Source organism: Chiloscyllium plagiosum, chromosome 20, assembly GCF_004010195.1.
Source record: "Chiloscyllium plagiosum isolate BGI_BamShark_2017 chromosome 20, ASM401019v2, whole genome shotgun sequence".
Lineage (NCBI taxonomy): Eukaryota > Metazoa > Chordata > Chondrichthyes > Orectolobiformes > Hemiscylliidae > Chiloscyllium > Chiloscyllium plagiosum.
In genome coordinates, this window is record NC_057729.1 from 35170016 (window position 1) to 35192278 (window position 22263).

The 22263-nt window shown below is 37.5% G+C and overlaps 1 protein-coding gene across 8 annotated transcripts in view; it reads left to right on the top strand.

Moving 5' to 3' along the window:
- Positions 1-5874: 5874 nt before the first annotated feature.
- LOC122560167 (polycomb group protein ASXL1-like) overlaps positions 5875-22263 on the top strand; it is a 106527-nt gene continuing 90138 nt past the window's right edge. For 2 of the 8 annotated variants that reach the window (XM_043710511.1, XM_043710513.1), the window contains exons 1-3: positions 6055-6774; positions 18112-18194; positions 20121-20123. In XM_043710511.1, the coding sequence (XP_043566446.1) occupies positions 6718-6774; positions 18112-18194; positions 20121-20123 (143 nt within the window). In that variant the 5' untranslated portion in view covers positions 6055-6717. The other 6 variants (XM_043710512.1, XM_043710514.1, XM_043710515.1 and 3 more) reach the window with 6 other exon arrangements.

Sequence of the window (22263 nt, forward strand, 5' to 3'; positions counted from 1 at the left end):
AGCATCTGCATTCCTCACTTTCTCTTACTTACTGAATATACTGGTACAAGAAATTTCCCAATATTCAGCTACAGAAGCCATCACAGCTGCTGGATCTAAGTACAAGGTTAAACCTTTTCATCTCAGTAGAAAGGAACTCAAGCAACAGGCCCCAAAAGTATGCAATAGAGATATTTTGGGGTTTTTTTTGTCTTATCTGTAGTTGTTCTCTCCTTGGTATCTGTAACTTTTTAGACATCATTTTATCTGTTTATTTTTCAGGAAAGTTTTGTAATTTTTTTAGTAAGTCTACTTTACTTCAATTATGTAAATTTTAAGAAGTATATTAACTCACAGTTCAGTGACCAGGTGGTGATCAGAATTTGTGGCCATGGCAACTGCCATTAGAGTGTATATCTTAAGATTGTTTTTGTAACTGGACATGTTTAAGAATCGAAACTGAAAATGTGTTGCTGGAAAAGCGCAGCAGGTCAGGCAGCATCCAAGGAGCAGGAGAATCGACGTTTCGGGCAAGAGCCCTTCTTCAGGAATGAGGAGAGTGTGCCAAGCAGGCTAAGATAAAAGGTAGGGAGGAGGGACTTGGGGAGGGGTGTTGGAAATGCGATAGGTGGAAGGAGGTTAAGGTGAGGGTGATAGGCCGGAGTGGAGGTGGGGGCGGAGAGGTCAGGAAGAAGTTTGCAGGTTAGGAAGGTGGTGCTGGACGTTTCGATTCTCCTGCTCCTTGGATGCTGCCTGACCTGCTGCGCTTTTCCAGCAACACATTTTCAGCTCTGATCTCCAGCATCTGCAGTCCTCACTTTCTCCATGTTTAAGAATCTCCATGTTAAGCAGCTAGACTTGTGAGACATCTATAATTCTGAACTTAATCCTCATTTGTAGACTTGACAGTTCTAAGGCTATAAAACTAGTTTTTTTAAAGCAATCTTTTTGTTGCTTCGAGAAAGCTACTGAGAAATGTTCCAGTTTTTTTGGGAGGAACGCTTTCAAAAATAAGTGTGAACATGCTCATCTCTGGATTCAATGCTGTAACTGAGAAATCTCACAAGTGCAAGTCTGACTTCAGGCTTTCAGCTCAACAAGGAATTATTGATGGGAAATTAACAGTGAATAGAAATAATTAACAAGAATAATGACTATCTGTTGTTTTTGGTTGTTATCTTTTTAGTGTTATCTGCAATTTTTCATCATTGTCTGTTTTATATTTGTCAAGCCTCAATAATTCCTATATTCCTTGTGTCCCCTGCTGCTTTATAGTGTTGCTTACAGCTACAAGGGGGAATTATCATAAGAGGGTGGATGTTGATTTTTTTCATACTTACCAGGTTAATGTTAAAAATTGTTTTTTCAAACAATTCTATCATACGCCATAACTCTGTGTATGGAACATTTAACAGGCATAATTGGATGACACAAAACAAAACAAGCCAGCTGGAATGTTTACTCATATTTATTTTCGTTGAAATGTAGCATCTTGCGAACTGCAGGAAATTCTGAACTCCCAGCTTAATGGGAATTTACAATTTCCAGAGGAAACTGCAAGTGCTCCCTAAATCCTCCTGCAGATGAGAGGAAATTGAACAAATTAAGTAAAGAATTCTTAGTCTTGTCATACAATTTCAAAGATTTTCTTCCAATTTTACAAGATAATTTGTTTTGCGACTTAAAATGTATTTGTTTATTTAACAAAAAGAATAATGTTTCTTTCAAAAGAACCATTTTCTTATTACCTTAAGCCTATGACCTATTTTAAAAATCACCGTAAACAACTAAAATTACATTTCACCTTTGTAGATTTTAAACTATTTAATTTAACTTTGAGATAATATTTTTTTAAAATAAGAGTTAAGAAAGACATTTAGTTTTCCTTTATTCAACAGAGGGTAAGTACATAGCTGGTGAGATTTCTCATTTTTAAACAGAAAAGTTTGTTATAGTTGCAAGGTTTATTATCAAATAGGTAATAAACCTGCAGCTCCAACCTTTGGATTGCATAGCCTGTGCTGTGTGGACACTCTGACATTTCTTGGACAACCATATGGGCAGGAAGCATTATCAATTTCAACAGCTCGAGTTCCGGGTTTTTGAGCTTGTGTAACAACTGGTGTCACTGCAGTATATCTGTGAGGCTGAGATCTTTGTGGATAGCACGTATGTGCACTATATATATGTACTTATGTGACATTCAATTACATCACCATTGCTGGTTGTCCAACTATCACAAGCCTGGGGTTATATTAGATTACTTACAGTGTGGAAACAGACCCTTCGGCCCAACAAGTCCACACCGCCCAACAAGTCCACACAAGTCCGAAGAGCAACCCATCCAAATCCATTCCCCTACATTTACCCCTTCACCTAACACTACGGGCAATTTAGCATGGCCAGTTCACCTAACCTGCACATCTTTGGACTGTGGGAGGAAACCAGAGCACCCGGAGGAAACCCACGCAGACACAGGGAGAATGTGCAAACTCCACACAGACAGTTGCCCGAGGTGGGAATTGAACCTGGGTCCCTGGTGCTGTGAGGCAGCAGTGCTAACCACTGTGCCACCGTGCCGCCCACTAATCATTGTTCAGAAACTGAACTGGACTTGTCATAGTACTGTGGCTACAAGAGCAAATTTGATACTAGGATTCTGTAATGAGTAACTCAACTTCTGACTCCCAAAACCTGTTCATCTACTCCAATGCACAAGTCAGCAGTGTGATGGAATACCCCCACTTGCCTGGATATGTGCAGCTCTAACAACACTCAGGAAGCTTGTTCATTATCCAGGTCAAATCAACTCAATTGATTGGCAACACATCCACAAAAATTCACTCCCTCCACCACTGATGCACAGTAGCAGCATAGTGTATCATCTACAACATGCACTGGAGAATTTCATTAAGGCTCCTTGGACAGCACATTCTAAACCCATGATAGCCATCACCTGAAAGGAAAAGGGCAGCAGATACTTGGGAACACTGCAATCTTCAAATTCCCCACAAACCACTTACCACCCTGACTTGGAAATATAATACCATTCCTTCAGTATCACCCAGTCAAATTCTGGAACTTTCTCCCAAATAAGCATTTGGGTGTACCAAAAGAAAATGAACAGCAGGGGTTTCAGAAGACAGCTCACCATCACTTTCTCAAGGGCAATTAGGACAGGCAATAGAATGCTGGCCCACTCAGTGATGTCCACATCTCATGAATGAATTTTAAAAATTAGGTTGTAATCAGCATGCACTGAAGAGTTTGCAGGGAGATAAGGACTGGGTTGCTACCAAACAATCAAGAAGAAACAGTTAAATAGTGCAGGAGTAACCTGAGTGCATTCCTTTTCTGACAGGTATTCAGTTCGGAAAGCTGAAGGAAGTAATTTTTTTTCTGGGAGTGCAACCAGAGTCATGTCCATGGCACCATTGTTGTTGCAGCTGTAGATTTTGGTTGGATTGGGGGAATTTTAGAAATAACATTGAATGGACTATCACAACAGGAAATGTTATATTTGGAGGAATAGTTGGACATTAGTATGGTGGAGATGCAAATTCACGATGGCACATTGCCTCCCTGGTGCAAATGATGTAACTAAGTCACAGCTAAACAACCTTGGAGTGGGGTAGGGGACAGCCAGCCGATATGGTTCTCATTGGTACCAACAATGTAGCTAGAAAGAGGATGAGGTCCTACAATCAGAATTTGAAGAGCTAGGTAGGAAACTAGCAAGAAAGATTTCAAAAGTACTAACCTCCAGATTAATACTTCCAATATCACATGCAAGTGAGAAAGAAATAAGAGAATATAACAAATGAATATGTAGCTGGAATGATGGTGCAGGAGTGAGAACTTTAAATTTAATGGACATCAAGACCAGCTCTGGGGCAGATGAGACAAGCCAAACACAGCAAGGTCCAATCTCCTAAGTGGAGGTGTGTGATTTATGCATGCTACTAAGGAGGATTTAACCTAACTTTCAATTATGTGGGGGTCAGGAGGTAATATTCAAGAGGAATACCAAGGTGCACAGAATACTGGAAGTGACAGATAACATGAGAATAGGAAATAGTTAGCTGGTGACTTCAGAGTCAATGGGAATCTAATAAAGCCTAGATTAAAGTTACTGTGCATGAACATGACTGTGTAATGTGTGGTTAAAAAAAAGATTGGTGAGTTGCAGATGCAGATAGTGATGTGGAAACATAATATTATGGCTACAAGGGAGATGTGGCTTATAGAAGGGTAGAACTGGGTATTAAATACTCATTGATACAGCTTGATGTGCAGCAAAGTTAGGAAGGGAAGGGAAGGCGAGAGTGGTGATGTTGATTAAGGAGATTTTTGCAGTGACAGTCCCAGAGGGATCTGGCACAGAATTGATTTGAATGGGGCTTTGGAAATCTGGAGCAGAGAGGGTTTTGGGAGTCCTCGTTCAGGTTTATCTTAAGGTTAACACATAGGTTCAATTGGCAGTTGGGAAGGCAAATACAATGTTAGCATTCATGGCAAGCCGGCTGGAATACAACTGCAGAGATATACTGCCGAGGTCGAATAAGGTTCTGGTCAAACTATATTTGGAGTATATTGAGCCGTTTTGGCCCTGTATCTAAGGGAGATGTGCTGACATTGGAGGGGTTCCAGAGGAGGTTCACAGGAATGATCATGGGAATGAAGGACTTGTCATATGAGGAGTGGTTGAGGACTCTGAGTCTGAACTCCATGGAGTTTAGAGGGATGAAGGGCATCTGATTGAAACATACAGAATACTGAGTGGTTTGGATAGAATAGGTGTGGAGTAGATGTCTCCAAATATAGGAGATGCTAGGACACAGCCTCAGAGTGATAGAAAGCGATAGGTAGGTTCTTGATTGTTATGGGGATCAAGGGTTTGTGGGAGAAGGCGGGTGAATGGAATTGAGAAACATGTCAGCTATGATTAAATGGTGACACTGACTCAATGGGTTGAATGGCCTAATTCTGTTCCTATGTTTTATGGTCTTATGGTTGAATGCAAATAGAGGCTTTGAATTCCAATTATCTAAGAAATTCCAGTTTTGAATTAGATCAAGGCAAGCAAGGTATATTTTGAAATTATTTTCAAGGTGGAGATGGGTACAGTTCTAACATTTAAAAGGCATCTAGATGGGTATATGAATAAGAAGGGTTGAGAGGGATATGAGCTAAATGCTGACAAATGGGACTAGGTCAGATTGGGATGTCTGTCTGCATGGACAAGGTGGACTGAAAGGTCTGGTTTCCTTGCTGTATGACTCTGTGACTCTATGTTTACTCTGAATGTGGGTGTGCTTTTATTGACAAGGATATGCTCAGTGCTGACATTGAATATTAAATTTAAAAAGTTACATTCCACAGTACTACTGTACAGACTAATTTATGAAACTGAATAAAGAATCCCAATGTGTTAAAAATGTTATTTATAAACTATGTTTCTGAAACTTTTTCTGTTTGATTCAACAGTTAAATTAAAAAGGGAGATTGTTGTATGGCGAAAAGAAACTGAAAAAGGTCGGGGACCTTTGGGGGTTAAAACAGATTTTGTTTATATAAAGGTAAAATAATGAAATAAAACATAAAATACAGCATATGAAGTTAACTCTGTTTTCTCTGCAGAGGCCTGCTGAGTTTCTCCATCAATTTCTGTTTTATTTAAAGGTTCGCAAAAATATTCTGGGTGAAGATTAATGCCTCTGAAATCCAGGTAAATACTGGTCCCTAAACGCGCTCATTTGTTCACATTCTTCTTAGTCATAAACATGGTCAGCTCCGTAAAGGTGTCAAGTGGGTCACGTCGCCGCAATGCCACCAACCGCAACCAGGCGGCGGTATGTGCTGTGGCAAGCAGCCACCAGCTGAGAGGGAGCTGCGCGGCCTTCCGGCTGACGGGAATTGTAGTCCACTGTGCGGAAGGAGGCCATTTGTTGGAAGGAAAGCTCGAGCGAGGGTGAACTACAAAGTCAGGAAAGCATCGCGGCCCTGAGATGTGTGTGGAGGAAAGGGGATGGCGTGAGTTGTGGGGGAAGGGAAGAAACAAACAGATCACCACACCCCCCTCCCCCAACCGTTAAGCCCCCAGAGCAGTTGTTGGAGCAGATCGCCCTTCCCCCATCGGCTTAGTGCGCGGCAGGACCTGTTCGGGCTTTATAAAATGATAAATAGGTTTCGGTGGATGCTTATTTCGACTGTGCGTCCTTTTTAACACTGCGTGGTTGATTTTTTTTTTATTTTTAAAATAAAACCGGTGAGCGCGAGCCGGGGAGGAGAGCGCGAGCGAGTGCTGCGGCTAATGACGTCAGTTGCCCTTTGGCCCTGTTTTCATGATGGCCGTTTGCGTCGCTTAGAAGCTCCGGGATCTGCGGAGTGAGGAGACACAGAGGGCCGTCCTGTCCCGTCCCCACCACACACAAAAACACACACATCCCCCCCCACCCACAGCCATAGAGAGAGCGAGATCGGGATCGTGCGGAAACCATCGAGCTCTGGTTTTGTTTGCGCGTCTTTTTTTTTAAAGATCGCGTGATTATTTTGTTTGCTTTGGCCTCACCGCCTTCTTCTCCACACCACCCCCACCATCCCCGTCCCCATCCCCACCATTTCCCTTCACCCGCCCCCGGGAAAAGAAAAACCCTCACCACCACCACCACCAACAACAACAACAGCAGCAGCTGCAGCTAAAGTAAAGGGAATCGACACTCGAAGGGGGAAAAAAAGATGAAAGACAAGCAGAAGAAGAAGAAGGACCGCACGTGGGCTGAGGCTGCCCGCATGGTAACTAAGAGCCGTTTGAGATTTTCATTCCCCCATTCAGAACCATCTGAAATGGGTTCATGACCCGATGGGGGGCGGGCGTTCAGCGTTGGCTCCTCTAACAATAATAATGTGGCAATCAAAATTCATTCAGCACATGTTTATCCTCTATGAGTGTGTGTATGGATGTATGAGTGTGAAAGAGATCGTGTTCTGGACGTGTCACCCAACAACTAACTCACATCTCTCCCTGGTGCTCTTATTAGTTCTGCTTCAAAAAGGTTTATTTCTTTCTCCTTATTCTACCCCTGCCCTTAAAAATTGGTTCAAGTTTTGAGAGGTACCTGTGTGTGTGTGTTTTTTGCTTTTATTTGAAAAATCGTGTAAGCATTTTAATGCGCATGATGTAAATGCTTACTCGAAGACATGGTGAATCTCAATTATTCATGTGTGCATTTTTTTTTCGCTGTTATCAGATATTTGTATAATGAGCTCATTTTTTACTGCCAGAAAAGAAGATAGCTCGTAAACTACTAATTTTCCCTTATTCTTTGTGGTCCATAATGTGAAATTTAATATGCAGTGTATTATTATAGCCACTGGTTCACTTTTCCTTTGGTTTTCTTTGTCTTTAAGAAACTCATAGTTATACAGACAAAGATTCTTAGCTATAAGTGAATTATATACTGTGCAATGTAACTAGTTGAGTTATGTCTGAGTCTTGTCTCCAGTTTGGTGGTCATGGCATGCTCTCAAGTTGTGAAATTTTGCTTTCCATTCAGTTGCTGCTATTTTCATTTCCATTTGCATCCCTATCACTTAATTGTTGAAAGTATGCAGCTTGTACAACTAAAATTGATTGAAATTGCTAACAGATTCATAAATCTGTTTATGATGCTTGGTATCATCATTAGTTTTGGTCTATTAATGTTGATCATAAAACCTCTTATCTAAGATTGGGTGGCATATTTTGTTTTACTACGTTATGTTGTCAATGTGCCTTGTTCATAATTCTGTTTTAGATATACAAATTTGTGTACTGCATCAGACCATCTAAACAATTGATTATCATTTTGAAAAACTTTGAGTTTAGGAGCTGCACATTAATTTTACATGTCTTGGTATTTATGAGTATTGGAAGTTGCTATTCATTACATTAATATTCTTGGTGCTCAACATTTTAAGAGCAAGATTGCTAAATATGAATATTGGCTGTGGATTAGGTTGCAGTAAGCGTGCACTTAGCCTTTGGAAAGAGGGCATCCCATAATACTGCATGTTTTCTCGAAAATGTTTTATAGATCACAATAGTAATTCACTATATTTGCAATTGTTGTGTTAAAATTTATTATTTCCATAATCTTTGTATAGCATTGATTTCAAGGAGCCCTCTTTCAATGTTCAACCAACATTGGTTACCACTGTAGACCCTATTTAATGCAAGTGTCATTCATTTACAGTACTGTAAAAACTGCCTTATTATCACCACCACATTAACAATCTCGTGAGTACTCTTGTATCACATAGCAGGAAGTTTTATTGATAAATTTAATATTTAACAGCATGCAATGTGATACCTTTTGAGGCATCAAGAAAACATTCCATAATATATCATTTGGGGAAAATGAAATTATTGACTTGCAGATATTCTGTCTATAATTTTGAGCGTGATGCTTTTATTACCCTCATCTACCTCTTAATATGAGCTAATGGAGAATCCTACAATCAGTGACAATGTACGAGAGGCTAAAAAGAAGCAACCGTGTCTTAACCAAAATTCTTTTTGATTTTTAAGCTACGAGGGAGCAACCATGGTGGAGCACTTCTGTTGCATCTTTGTTAGGTATTTATAGTTGTCTGTTATCCTTTTCCTTTCTTTAGGGCAAATGGAAGTACAGCATCAGGCATGCATGTGAATATATTAACTTTACCACAAGAAACACTTTTTTAATCTGATGTCTGCAATGGCATCCCTTTCTTTTCAGCTGCTAAAACTGGTTTTGATTGGAATTGCTGTCCATTTGCCACTTGTTCTCCATTTCATTTCCTGGGGGTGACAATGGTATCTAGTTGCGATGAATAGTAGCACCAATGTCCAACATGGTGACAGCGGTTAAGTTCGCTGTGGAAGGTTTGAAATATTTTGCATATTTTTTGAAAACAAACATTATTCAAATGCTTCCAAAAATTATTTATTTTATTCCATTAGGGTGGGCTTAGTGTATCACTGGGTTAGATTTTGAGTGGGCAGTTTATTTACATAGTAAGCTCTGACATTGCCTGTTTAGGTTGATGCCTAAAATCAGACATTGTTTAAAACTGCTACCACCATTTAAAATCATTTTTCTATTGTATCCAAAGTTATACAAGTTGTTGTTTTATAGTTTCAAAATCAAACACTGAAAACCTGAGCTATATTCTTGTTACTTTGTAATTGACAACAATGATGAAAATAAAGCATGGTGACAACTTTTGTTTTGCATAAAGTTGAGCCAGAATTTGCTGTCAAGTTAAGGCTAATGGTACTAAAGGCTTATGCATAAATTGGATAAGACCAGGAAGGAGGGAAAGAACAGGCACAGCCAACTCAGTATCAAACAGTGGCTCTTCGATTTGCTGCATTACATTGTTAGCTCCACAAAATGTCATGTCTCTTCTTGCTCCTCCCCCATACAAAATCTGGATTACCACTGTGATGCATGGAATAGCATGAGGTTACTGTTTGGGTCAAATTTAAAATTAAATTTACAAAAAGTTAAATTTTGTATTCTCTTCTTATGTGCTCTTTTAATGTTATGATATGGTAGTTATCCCAATACAAATTGTTGGAATGCTAAAGAATATCTAATATAAGTATTGATTCTCATTCCGTCATATTAATTGATGGCATTTTTGATTTTTCTTTATTGTTCTTTATCACTCCTTTCAATCCTGCAGTTTTTCCTTCTTTTTATTCCTGTTTCTGGCCATGATTTGATATTTGAATTCACTAACTCTTACTTTAACTTGCTCCTTGATTTTTGCACTGTTTATTTTACAGTGTCTTCCCTGTTTATGGAGATAGACTATCATTTATCTTTTTTGTTTGGGTCACGATTGTCTACCTTCTCTCACTGATTGTTATCCACTCTCAATTTCAGCAATTTGCCATACATAAAAGTTAAATTTGACTTTGCATTTTCAATGCTCTTTCTGCTCAAGAGAATTATGGCCAATTTTCTGAAGTTGTGATTTTTTTTGAATTTATTTAATAAATTTAAGAATGATCCAGATAGAGGAGACATTGGCCAAACTAACCCCTCTCCTTTTTAAAACCTGCGGGTTCCCTCCAGTCACATCATCTAACTGCTCAACTGATGCCAGAGATTCTGGTCCCAATACACCAGCTAGAAGATTACTCTAGCTTCTAATTGCTTTCTAAAGAAGTGTTTCCAGATGTCCTTTTTGGGGCTAGTCTTGTTTAAGTTTGTTCTTTCCTTTCCTTGTCCTGTAGTCCTATTTTAACTTGAAATAATGTTCTGGCTTCACTTTTTATTGCACTTAGGAGTTTATATACTCTAATAGTTCCTTTTCATCTGCCTACTTTCAAGGTGAGAGTCCAGGCTTTCCTAAATTTACCTCTCAATGTAGCCGTCTGACACCAGGAATTGACCTTTTATGCCTTCCTGTAATGTACCCAGCACTGAGGTGGCTGTTGTATTTTAACCCGAATAGAGCTGAATAATGGGAGACAGCTTCAGTGTGGAGTGACACTTATAAGATGTCTTCAAATGCAGAAATTTTTTTTCCTCTGTGAAAGTAGACTTAAAACAGTAGTTAAAGTCACTTTATGCTCTGGATTGTTGAAGACTTTCCCATTTAATGTATTTTAATATTTGTACTGTCATTTCTGATAAACATCATGTTTCAGAATTTGTCACTTTAGATGATGGTTTTGAGAGGCTTGGTTGTGCAACACAAGTTAGAGCTGACTAATATTATGAGTCAGTCTGTATGCTGACTGTTTTCATCAGTATTGGTGAAGTGGTGTACGTTATAAAGGTTTCAAGTTAGGTGAACAGCCCTTGTGTGAAATTCCAGAATGTTAAGCAACAGCGTCGCAGAATCGTTGCAGCACTGAAGGAGGCGATTTGTATGTTGCCTGTGTTGGCTCGCCAAATGAGCAGTACACCTCGTACTATTCCCTCACCTTCTCCTATGAACCTGCATATTCTCGCTTTTTAGTTAATAATTGAATTTACTTTTGAATGTCTCCATTTAACTTGCTTCTCCTGTACACACAGGCAGTATATTTTAGATTTTAACACTTGCTGTATAAATTTCTTCTCATGTCTCCATTGTTCTTTTTACCAATTAATTCTAATCTAATCCTCAATCCTTATATCTCTGGTGTTTTCTCCCTCATCTATTCTGTCTGGAGTCCACATTATTTTGAATACCTCTGTCAAGTTTGTTATAACATTCTCCAACGCAAGCACCCATAACCCCTCCAATTTATCAATGTATTGAAGTTCTTCATCCCTGTAACCCTCCTTATGAAGCTTTATTTGTATTCTCTCTCATACTTTCACATTTTTGTTGAAATGGCACCTAGAATTAGATGTTATATTCCACTTGAGGCTAAACCAGTTTTTAACAAAGATTTAACGTAACTCCCTTGCATTTGTGCTCGGCGCCCAATATTATAATTCCTAGGATATTGTAAACATGTACCAAATCTTAGCAACTGCCTTAGATTTGTGAAATAAATTGTTTTAATGTCCCAAAAATCTTCAGTACTATAGCTTTCAATAGCTTTCTTTTGCAGCAGCAATTGTAGTACACCTGCAACTGTGAAACGTGTCCAAAAAGACCAGAATTCTACTTTGGGCGTGCCCAACTGCAACTCTCAACTCTCAGTTCTGAGTATTTTAATGACTTTTTAATGGCTTGAGAATGCCAGGTTTATTGAAGTACTCTAGAAGCTCACGTGTAAACCAAAATCTGGAACCTTAACTGTATGAAATGATTTTTTAGTGAGCACTTTGGTTTGATGAGATGTTCTTCAGTATCAAATTGAGACCTAATGGACTATGCAGCTGGACTCATGCTGTTGCATACCTGACATTGCTGATGAATGTGAACATCGCAGCCACATAAATAATTCACAGTGGATGCCTGAAGTCAATATCTTTCTCTTCCTACCTCAGATTGGGGCCACTAAGCTCAATTTGCTTGATGGCTGTCTTGTGGTTCAGAATAGTGCCAGTAGTATGAGTTTGACTCCTATTCTGGCTGAGGTACACTTGTGCTTGCCTTCTTGCCCTGCTCTTGAAATAAGAAGGTGGCAACCAGCCACCGCTGACAAAATCAGCAGACAACGAGACAAGGATTTGCTGTTATGTAGAGGACATGTGAAAGAATCAACCACTTAGTGCATTTATCATTCACTTTATCATCCTTTTTCAGTTGGTGCTACTATATTTTGGATTTAAGGAGAACTCTGTCTGTTTCTTCTGAGCAGCCTAAAACCACTTTTCTTTGTGACAAATCAAGTCTCTTTTGTAATGTGTAGTTCAGCAAACTGAATTAATTCTGAGTAACACAAACATTATCTAACTTACAGAAATGATAAATCATTCAGATGATTTGCTCCTAGATCTGTGATCTTTATAATCTGTGTGACCAAAGTCATGCCACGAAGCTAGTTGAATTTTCAAGAAATGCCAAATTGCTTCTTGCTGCCTCTGTGGATAACACAGTTAAAAATGGTTTCTGTTACATTTGTCATACTTAGCTATAACACATTATTAAAACAGATTCTCTCCCTCCAATGCGTAGTGCCTTGAAGTGTTAGTTAATAACTAGATTTTATCAGTTGACAATCTTATTAAATTAACATTTTCATGACTGTGGCTAGTCTAATCAAGCTTGAACTATCAGTATTTGAAGCAATGCATTTGCTACTGTATTCAAGTGCACTATAATGTTCAGGTCTTTGTTGCTAGGTTTCTGCTATGCTGGTCTTTAGTTGTCATGCATGTTATTGTGGAGATCAGATATGTGGAGCTGTAGTTTGATTTAGTTTAAATAGGAAGCACATGAGATGGTTTTACTGTTTAATTTTGAGGCCTAACATAGCATGAGTTGAGGTGGTTGCCTGTGAATCTGGATTTCATAGAATGCCTACAGTATGAAAGCAGGTCATTTGGCTCGTTGAGTCTACACTGACTCTAGATGCGGATGCAGTTAGAATATTTAAAAGGCATTTGGATAGGTGCATTAAAAGGAAACGTTTAGGGTAATATGGCCCAAATGGGAGCATTTTTAGTTGGGAAACTTGGTCAGCATGGGCAAGTTGGACCAAAGGATCTGTTTCCATGCCGTAAGACTCTCTCAGCCCCTGAAGACTCAAGCCCGACTCTGCCCCAGAAACCCTGCATTTACCATGGCTAACCCACCCAATCTGCACATCGCTGAACGTTATGGCCAATTTACTATGGCCAATCCACCTAACCTGCAGATCTTTGAACTGTGGGAATAAATTGGAGCACCTAGAGAACCCACACAGAGATGGGGAGAATGTGCAAACCCCACACAGGCAGTCGCCTGAGGCTGGAATTGAACCCAGGTCCTTGGCACTAAAGGAGGCAGGGTGCTAGTCACTGAGCCACTGACAGCTAATTGTCAGCTTATTTTAAATACTTTTTTCTGGGACTACTGTTTTATAGTTTTACTGATTTGACTTGTAAATTTTGAAAAGGGCAATAAATTAATAGTGGTCATTGTCTGACTATTGTAATGTTCAGTTTTGACCTTCTTAACTGAGACTCAGTACTTGGGGAATTTACAGGATAGTAGAAAGTGAAACAGCAAGCTAAATGTACCACAGCACAATTCCTCCTACTCCTACCATCTTGGCACTGTGTTTACATCCTCATGTAATTTTCCTAAATACATATAAAAATGTTCCTTTGCATATAGGTCAGAGAAGTGCTGAAATTTAAAAAAGGTCAGTGGATGATGTATATCTCCAAAGAACAAAATGATAAATTTAGCAATGCAAAAATATTCAAGTCCAATGTTTTAATTTTTTTTCAAGAGGCATTGTTTTCTTTATCCATATCAAGTAAAGAATAAAAGTGACAATATTTACATAAGATTTTTTTGGAAACATTTTACTGCACCTATTTGGGGCTCACATTTCAGAGGGCAAAATAGAAATTTTTATCATTAATTTCTTTTATTAGCTGCATCTTCACAAAATAGCTCTGCAAATACCATATATACTCGTGTATAGATCAGTCTCGCGTATAAATAGATCCCTTATTTTGACCAAAAATCTTGTATTTTCCATATCTCATGTATAAGTTGACCTACTATATCATATTAAATCGCATTCATTCGTTCATATCAGTAACTCGATTCATCATCCTTTGACTGTATTGCCTCTCCATTCACTCAAACTCAACTTATTGCACTTGATTTATGACAGCGCGTTTTAATTCATTCATTTATTCAGACCAGTACTAAGTCTATCGGTACTTATAGCACTTTGTTCACTCTATGTCCAAAAGTTAATATCGTTAAAAAGTTAATCACTTTAATCCTGCCAGTATATCTGAATAAAAGTGAGATATATTAGCTACATACTGGTATATCTTTAATTTTTTTGACAAATGTGTTAATGTTGCTGAGGTTCGTAACATACAAGAGTAAATGTGAGGGAAATGGAAGAATTTAGTGGGCAAGTTTATAGACGTTTACTCTTTCAGAATTTAATAAATGTTTCATTTTAAGTGTGCCATTATACCAGGCCATGATGTTGAACTGTGTGATTTGCAGGATTTAAGTGAATCTTTTACATGTTAAATTTTAATACTGGTCTCTTGCTTTTATCCAGTAATTACCTTTACCATAATTCATTGTGTTTTTCTTCTTCGCCCAGGATTTATTGTGCAATCAGATCTACTTTTGCTAATAATACAATATTTTGAACTGCAGCATGAATTTCAGTCCTTTAAAATTTGTGCCCCTAATTTCAGCTTTAAAAAACTGTCTTAAAAATTCAACCTACACACTAGTATATATGGTATGCTTGAACTTTTGCCCTGTGTTAAACTTAGAACATTCCTCCAATCTAATGGAATAACTCATCCAACCGTTTGTGGAGATGAAAAATTATTACGTTTGCGTTCTGTTTAAACACAAAATCAGTAATGGCAACATTTGAAATACTTTTGAGAAGAAAATCTTGGTGTTTTGCAAATTTGTAATTGTTTTCCACTTCATGTGTCACATGTAACCTGCTGTGAATGGCTCCTTAAAATTTTGAACACCATTTATCATTCAGTTTGTAATGGGCAACATAGTAGGAAAGCTGCTGAGATAAATGGAAGCAATCTGTAAAAATCCAGTGCTATAATTGTCATTTGCTCAGAATTGTCATTTTTTTAATTTAACAAACTGGCCTGATTTTGAATTGTATCAAGGAACTGCCAAAGAATTACCTTCACATTCATGTAGAAGCGTGAAGAATTCCATCATGTGCCCTTGACACAGTTTATTACTCTGAAGAGAGCATGTTACTAAATATTATGATATAAATCTTCTGTCCTTTTTAAAAAAAAATGAAGTGCAGGATATTCTTTGGTTGCAAGCACTTCTGGGCCTAATGTTTGGGATAAGTGATTGGAGTGCATGAGAATTAACTTGTGCTGAATTTAATACATTTAAGTGAAGTGTTTCAAATTTGTTTTTTAAAAATCTGAACTGTCAGATTTGAGCTATTTATTTAGGCATCTATAATGTAAGTGGTGGCATTTGCAGTTTTTAAAATTTGTTTATAATCCAACAATGAATCTACAGTAATACAATGGTCTGGAATTCCTTGAGCATTTTAGCCCCCTTGCTGACTTCCTTCCAACATGCCACCTTTTTCAAATAAATTTGGCAGTTTGTCATCTTTTTAGTAGTGTTTTCTGATAAGTATTTTTAATAATTAACTACTGACATTACAACACTCAAATAATAAATGTAGTAAAATGTTGAAGTTTTTTTAAAGTGAACTCATTAGGTCAGGCATATTTTGTGTAATAGGTGTGCAGTTTAGAGGAGATTCCTTGATTATGGAGTCCCATGTCTACTGCAGAATGACTATCTTGTCAGCAATATTTTGGTACTGAGATTCGTTATTAACTAAAATGTTTGTTTTCTTTTTAAAAAAAACTTGAGGTTGTTTGAATTTTTGTTACGGGAGACACAGTGATCTTGTTTCAAGTGAAGCAATTATAAACATAATTTATGGGTTTACTTCCGCCAACCCATGAATTGTAATCTGCATGTTGGACAAATGGAACTGCTGTTCTCAAAGCACTGTTGAGTTAAATTGCTATAGAAGCAAACTGAAGTATTGGCTGATACTTCACTTGTTGCTAATGAAATGCAGACTCACTAGCTATATAGCTGAGAAGATTGCAAACCAGGAGCGATAATTGACTCTTCCACCCTGCTTTTAAGATTTGATTCTTAACATATTGCTCAATTTAATCCATGCCTTAGTGTGCATGTTATTTTGTGCTCCCTATCGTTTCAACCACATGGGAGATGTGTACATATAAATTTACCCCTATCACTCCGGGGAAGTACCTCACTTATATTAGGGGCCTCCCCTCACTGAACCGTTCATATCACAAACGCAATCTTAAAAAACATGTTAAATACCATATGTGACAGCATTCCATTTAGGGTTGTGTTCTAATATATCTGAAACTGAATGTTTTTCAATAGTAGTTTCGTTACACAGCTGGAAATAATATTCTGAAATAACATAAGATTTCTATCTTGCATGAGGTGCAACCTCAATTATTTGTTTACATCAAGAAAGGGAATTTTTAAAAAAAAACAAGGTAAAGGCTGAGTGCACATAACTGGTTAATCTACATCAGATGGATTAATGCTTAATTTAAAACCTTTCATCAGAACCTACGTTTTTGTTATTCACCTTTTGTCTTACAGTAAGGGCAGTATGAAATCGCACATTATTTAGTTTGAGTAACTACAGTTTGCACAGTAGGATCAAGATCTGTCAAACTTTCAGGTTTTTTTTGACAGTTTCACTGCTAGCATCAAAAGTTTTAACTAGTAATACACTGACTGTTTTGATAGAGAATTGACAATTGGATATCTATTTGCTAATGTTTGTTGTGCATTTCTTAAGTCACAGTGAACTATGCCAAGCTACGCACGTAGGATTTAATAATGTTGATTGAAGGTAGAATGATGAACCGTGCTTATGAATTATAAGATCCTGTGCTGTTTTAAGTAATTCAGATGTGAGAAATACTGCAAATGGCTAAATGTTTTGGAATGGAGTGTGTATCTTCTCAAGTTCATTTAGCTGCCTTAGAATAGCAAAGCTCCTGACATTTTGAAAGTTCATATGCTAAAGCTGCACTCAAATACTTCCATAATTGGCAAGTTCTAATCTAAATTTTAAAACATATTCTTCTAAATTTGGGTTACTTGTGTTTAAAATTGTGCAGAATTGAATCAAGTTGCATTTTTTAAATTTCAGAGTTTCGCTTAGTTTTCTATTTGTCTTGGTGAGTTATTGTGCTGTTTTTGGTGTAGCATTGTCAAAAAGAAAAGGAAGCTTCCAGATCTAAATGTTAGTGATGGAGAGATCCTTGAAATCAGTTTAGGGGTAGTGCAGAAGTTGGATTAAGGGATGTGTCAGTTGAAGATTTCATTATCTTGTGACCACAGATGTTGAGTTTGCAGATGTGAAAGTCAGGATTGTGCTAACTTGTAAGGCTTTCTCAAAGTTAATCTAGCACCATTTATCACATTGGCTTGTAGTTGAAAAACAGTTATTTGGGCCAAGTATCAAAGCATTTCCTTTACTTGTTCTTCTGGAGATTGTATTGTATATATGTTGCTGCTTTCATGAGGGGTGAACTGAAAGCATATTTCTGTGTACCTGTGGTGGTGAATTTATGTCTGATCAAAGGACAGGTGATAAGCTGAGCCCTGTTGTCTCCATGGCAGAGACGTATTTTAAATTTAAAACATTGGCTTCATTTCTAAGTATATATTATGACGAAGATTATATTTCAGTGCATTATGCATTTTGTCACCTATGAATTATTTTATTGTCTTCAGCTTTCAGAAAATATTAATTTACTAAAAAAGTCTTCCTATAGACTGTATCTTAAACAGTAATGTGGCCATAGTCTGCAAACTGACTGTAATTGTTTTAAAGTCCTTTAGATTAAAGAACCTACATCACGTATATTGCTGCACATGATCTTTTCTTTTCAACCTTTTTGTGCTGTCAGGTAATGGTTGACTTGGATTTCAGTACATATCTGTCCACAGGTGTTGGAAAATTACTCAGATGCTCCAATGACCCCCAAACAGATTCTGCACGTTATAGAGACTGAAGGACTCAAAGAAATGAGGTCAGTTGTGGTGAATGGCTTTGCTAGGAGAATGTCAATGGGTTTTTTTACTATAAATTCTGAATTGGAAAGCAGAACAGAGTCCTATTTAACCCAGTCTCCCTTCTAATCTAGATTAATAGATGGGAATCATTTGAGGATTTTTTTCCTGACGAGATGAATCCCAAAAATGTAATGTTTAAAGTCTTTTCTTTTCCTTACATGCTGTCATTGGTCAGTTGGTACCGTACATTAAATCACCTTGATGTCCCAAGTGTGTTTTGCATGCGCTTCATTCTGCTAGTAGGTAAAATAAGTAGTATTTAATGAATGTCCCAAAGTGTGTAATCCGAGAAGTAGATCCTGAGCAGTAAAAGAAAAGTTGTTTGTAATTCTGCTAAAAAGATGGATTTCTTGTTTGCTTTTGAAAAGGGTAATAGAGAAAGATAAGCAGTTACTGAGAGTTTTTGGGAGCGGGGTTAAAGCTGTAGCATTGTGGGAAGGGCGTGAGTTGGAAGACAGAATGGACTCTCAAAACATTAGAGGCAGTCACAAAGTAGATTGGAAGTAAACTTGAGAGATTTTTGAATGATAATTTAATATTCAACACAACAGTCCTGTGGAAATCATTGACAGCAAGAATAGTGGGTGTGTGAAACTTAGTATGGGGAAGGATACATGTGGTAAGTGTTTTGGATGACTAGGAGTATGGAAAGACTTCACAAAGAGGATGTTGGAAAGGTCAAACCTAGGCCTACATCTAAAGACCCACATCAATAACTAATAAAAACCTATCCATGCCTTAGCTCTCATGTCAGTTTTGGTTGAAGTTTGAACCCCAGTTATGGAAAGTGAGTTCAACATTCTCTAAGTGGAATTGTTGTAGGCTACCAACTCCAATTTGAGTTGTAATGTATATCAAAGACTTACTTATTCACTTGAAAGAAAAGCTTCGAATCATCCTTTTTTTTCTCTGTCACTTTTGATTTTTGTTCTAAGGACGTAGTCAAAACAAGTTAATATTTGCTTTCTGTCCTTTTCTTCCTTATGCCTCAGAGAAGGCCGTTAATAATGTAATGCCACATATGTGTAGCCAGTTACAGCCTGGCTCACTTCCATTTTAGCAGGCGTTTGTACTTAATTTTTATCTTGATAGGAAGGAAAAAAGGCCAAGAAACACATACTTTGATATAACATACTTCTCAAGTGTCTAAAAATAGTTCATGTACAGTTAGCTACTGATTTGTAATGACACTTGTTGATTGACAAGTAAGATCAATGGAGATTTCTTCTGCCCAAGGCCTCCAGTTTATGGTGAAGAAGTCAAATTCTGTTCATTGCATGGGATTCTGGAACTCCTTACTGGGATTTTGAGGATTACATTATACAGTTCCATGTGTGAAAATAACTTTGATTAATATGTATTAGTGATTTAAGTTTGACATTCTATAAGTTTGTCCTGACAATTAACAAGGAAGAATTTTAATCTCTAAATTTTATTATGAAGTGTTTCTTATATTGTTGAGCTCAGTATCTCTACCCAATCATTTCTTAGTTGCTATCTTACTGTTGTAGACTAGAATCTAGTTAAAATAAGAACAAATGGGAAAAAAAAACGGATTAATGCAAGAAAAATTTAAATCGTTAGTTGTTTTTAAGTAAGCAGTTCTTGAATTTTTTTGAAAAACCAAATTGAATATATTAATATTTTACTGGATACAAGTTAATGTCCCTTTGTTCTGTGGCTATTTCATCCTAGGGATATACATTGTATAGCAATATCTTTATTTTCTTTTTCATATGTATGTTTTGTGATGCAGTGACTATAGGTTAATGTCCATTTTTCCCTCCTATGGAATGTTTTATTCCACAGATCTATATTGTATCGCACTAATTGTTGTTTTTTTTTCCTTTTCATGTCCATGTTTTGTGACGCAATGGCTATAGAAGGTAAGCACCAATTAAGCCAAAAATATGCAGGTAAACACAATTTTGTGTGAATCACTGTCAAAATAATAGAGTAAAATTTTGTTCAAAAATTGATTAAGTTGTAATTATTGGCACGAATAGGAATACTTTGGCAGCAGGTGATTATGATTGCCCTTATAGTAACTGCTGCTTTCTATATATGTGATTTGTGGTGTTTCTCCTAAGTCATTACATTGTTGGCATAATTTAATGCATTCAATTATCACGCCAGTGTTTTATACTGACTGACACTCTCACCCTCCTAAACACATTATTCCAAAAAAAAGTTGAGACATTTCAGTTTACCTGGTATGTATTTTACTTGTATTCACTTTATTATTACAGGCTTGTTTACTTAGTGTAAATATTAGGCTTATTGGTTCTGGAGTGCATCTAATGTTGCATGCTTTTACCATTTGGAAGAAAAACCGCCTCACTGAGCAGCTGGGCACAAAGTTACTGTTGTATTTCAAAATAAACCTGAAAGCTGCAATCCTTAGCAAGTTTTAAGGTTTGTAACTCAGGTTGAGGTTCTGGATGTCAGTTTGCTGCTGAGCTGGAAGGTTCGTTTTTTGATGTTTTGTCACCATACTAGGTAACATCAGTGAAGCACTGGTGGTATGGTTCGTTTTTCATTTGTGTTTAGGATTCCTTGGGTTGGTGATGTCACTTTTTTCTTTTCAGGGAGTAGTAAATGGGATCCAAGTCAATGTGTTTGTTAATAAAGTTCCAGTTGGAGTGCCATGCTTCTAGGAATTTTCACGTGTGTTTCTATTTGGCTTCTCCCAGAATGAATGTGTTGTCCCAGTCGAAGTGGTGTCCTTCTTCCTCTGTGCGTAGAGATACTAATGAGAGTGGTCATGTATTTTTGTGGCTAGTTAATGTTCATGTATCCTTGGTGGTTAGTTTTCTGCCTGTTTGTCTAATGTAGTGTTTATTATAGTTCTTGCAAATTATTTTGTAAATAACATTAGTTTTGTTTGTTGTCTGTATAGGGTCTTTCAAGTTCATTAGTTGTTTTAGTGTGTTAGTGGTTCTGTGGGCTACTGTGATGCTAAGAGGTCTGAGTAGTCTGGCAGTTATTTCTAAGATGTCTTTGATGTAGGAGAGTGTGGCAAAGGTTTCTGGATGTGTTTTGTCTGCTTGTTTGCCTTTTTAAGTGTTTTGGTAGTATTTATTTGTTAACAACATTCATTGCATATATAGTATGAAAAAAATGTTAGGACTTTAAAATGTTTGTTTTGCAAATCAAGGAAAGTGGGGCATTTTGTTAATAGAACAAAGAAAATTTACAGCCCAGGAATAGGCCCTTTGGCCCTCCAAGCCTGAGAAGATCCAAATGGACTGTGAAATACATCCAGGGAAGTTATTTGGGTGGAACTGAGAAATAAGAAAGGGATGATCATATTATTGGGATTGTATTATAGACCCCCCCCCAATAGTCAGAGTGAAATTGAGAAACAAACTTGTAAGGAGATCTCAGCTATCTGTAAGAATAATAGGGTAATAATGGTAGGGGATTTTAACTTTCCAAACATTGACTGAGACTGCCATAGTGTTAAAGGTTTAGATGGAGAGGAATTTAAGTGCGTACAAGACAATTTTCTGATTCAGTGTGTAGATGTACCTACTAGAGAAGTTGCAAAACTTGACCTACTCTTGGGAAATAAGGCAAGTGACTGAGGTGTCAGTGGGGGAGCACTTTGGGGCCAGCGACCATAATTCTAGTCGTTTTAAAATAGTGATGGGAAAGGATAGACCAGATCTAAAAGTTGAAGTTCTAAATTGGAGAAAGGCCAATTTTGACGGTATTAGGCAAGAACTTTCGAAAGCTGATTGGAGGCAGATGTTCGCAGGTAAAGAGACAGTTGGAAAATGGGAAGCCTTCAGAAATGAGATAACCAGAATCCAGAGAAAGTATATTCCTGTCAGGATGAAAGGGAAGGCTGGTAGGTATAGGGAATGCTGGATGACTAAAGAAATTGAGGGTTTGGTTAAGAAAAAAAAGGAAGCATATGTCAGGTACAGACAGGATAGATCGAGTGAATCCTTAGAAGAGTATAAAGAAAGTAGGAGTATACTTAAGAGGGAAATCAGGAGGGCAAAAAGGGGACATGAGATA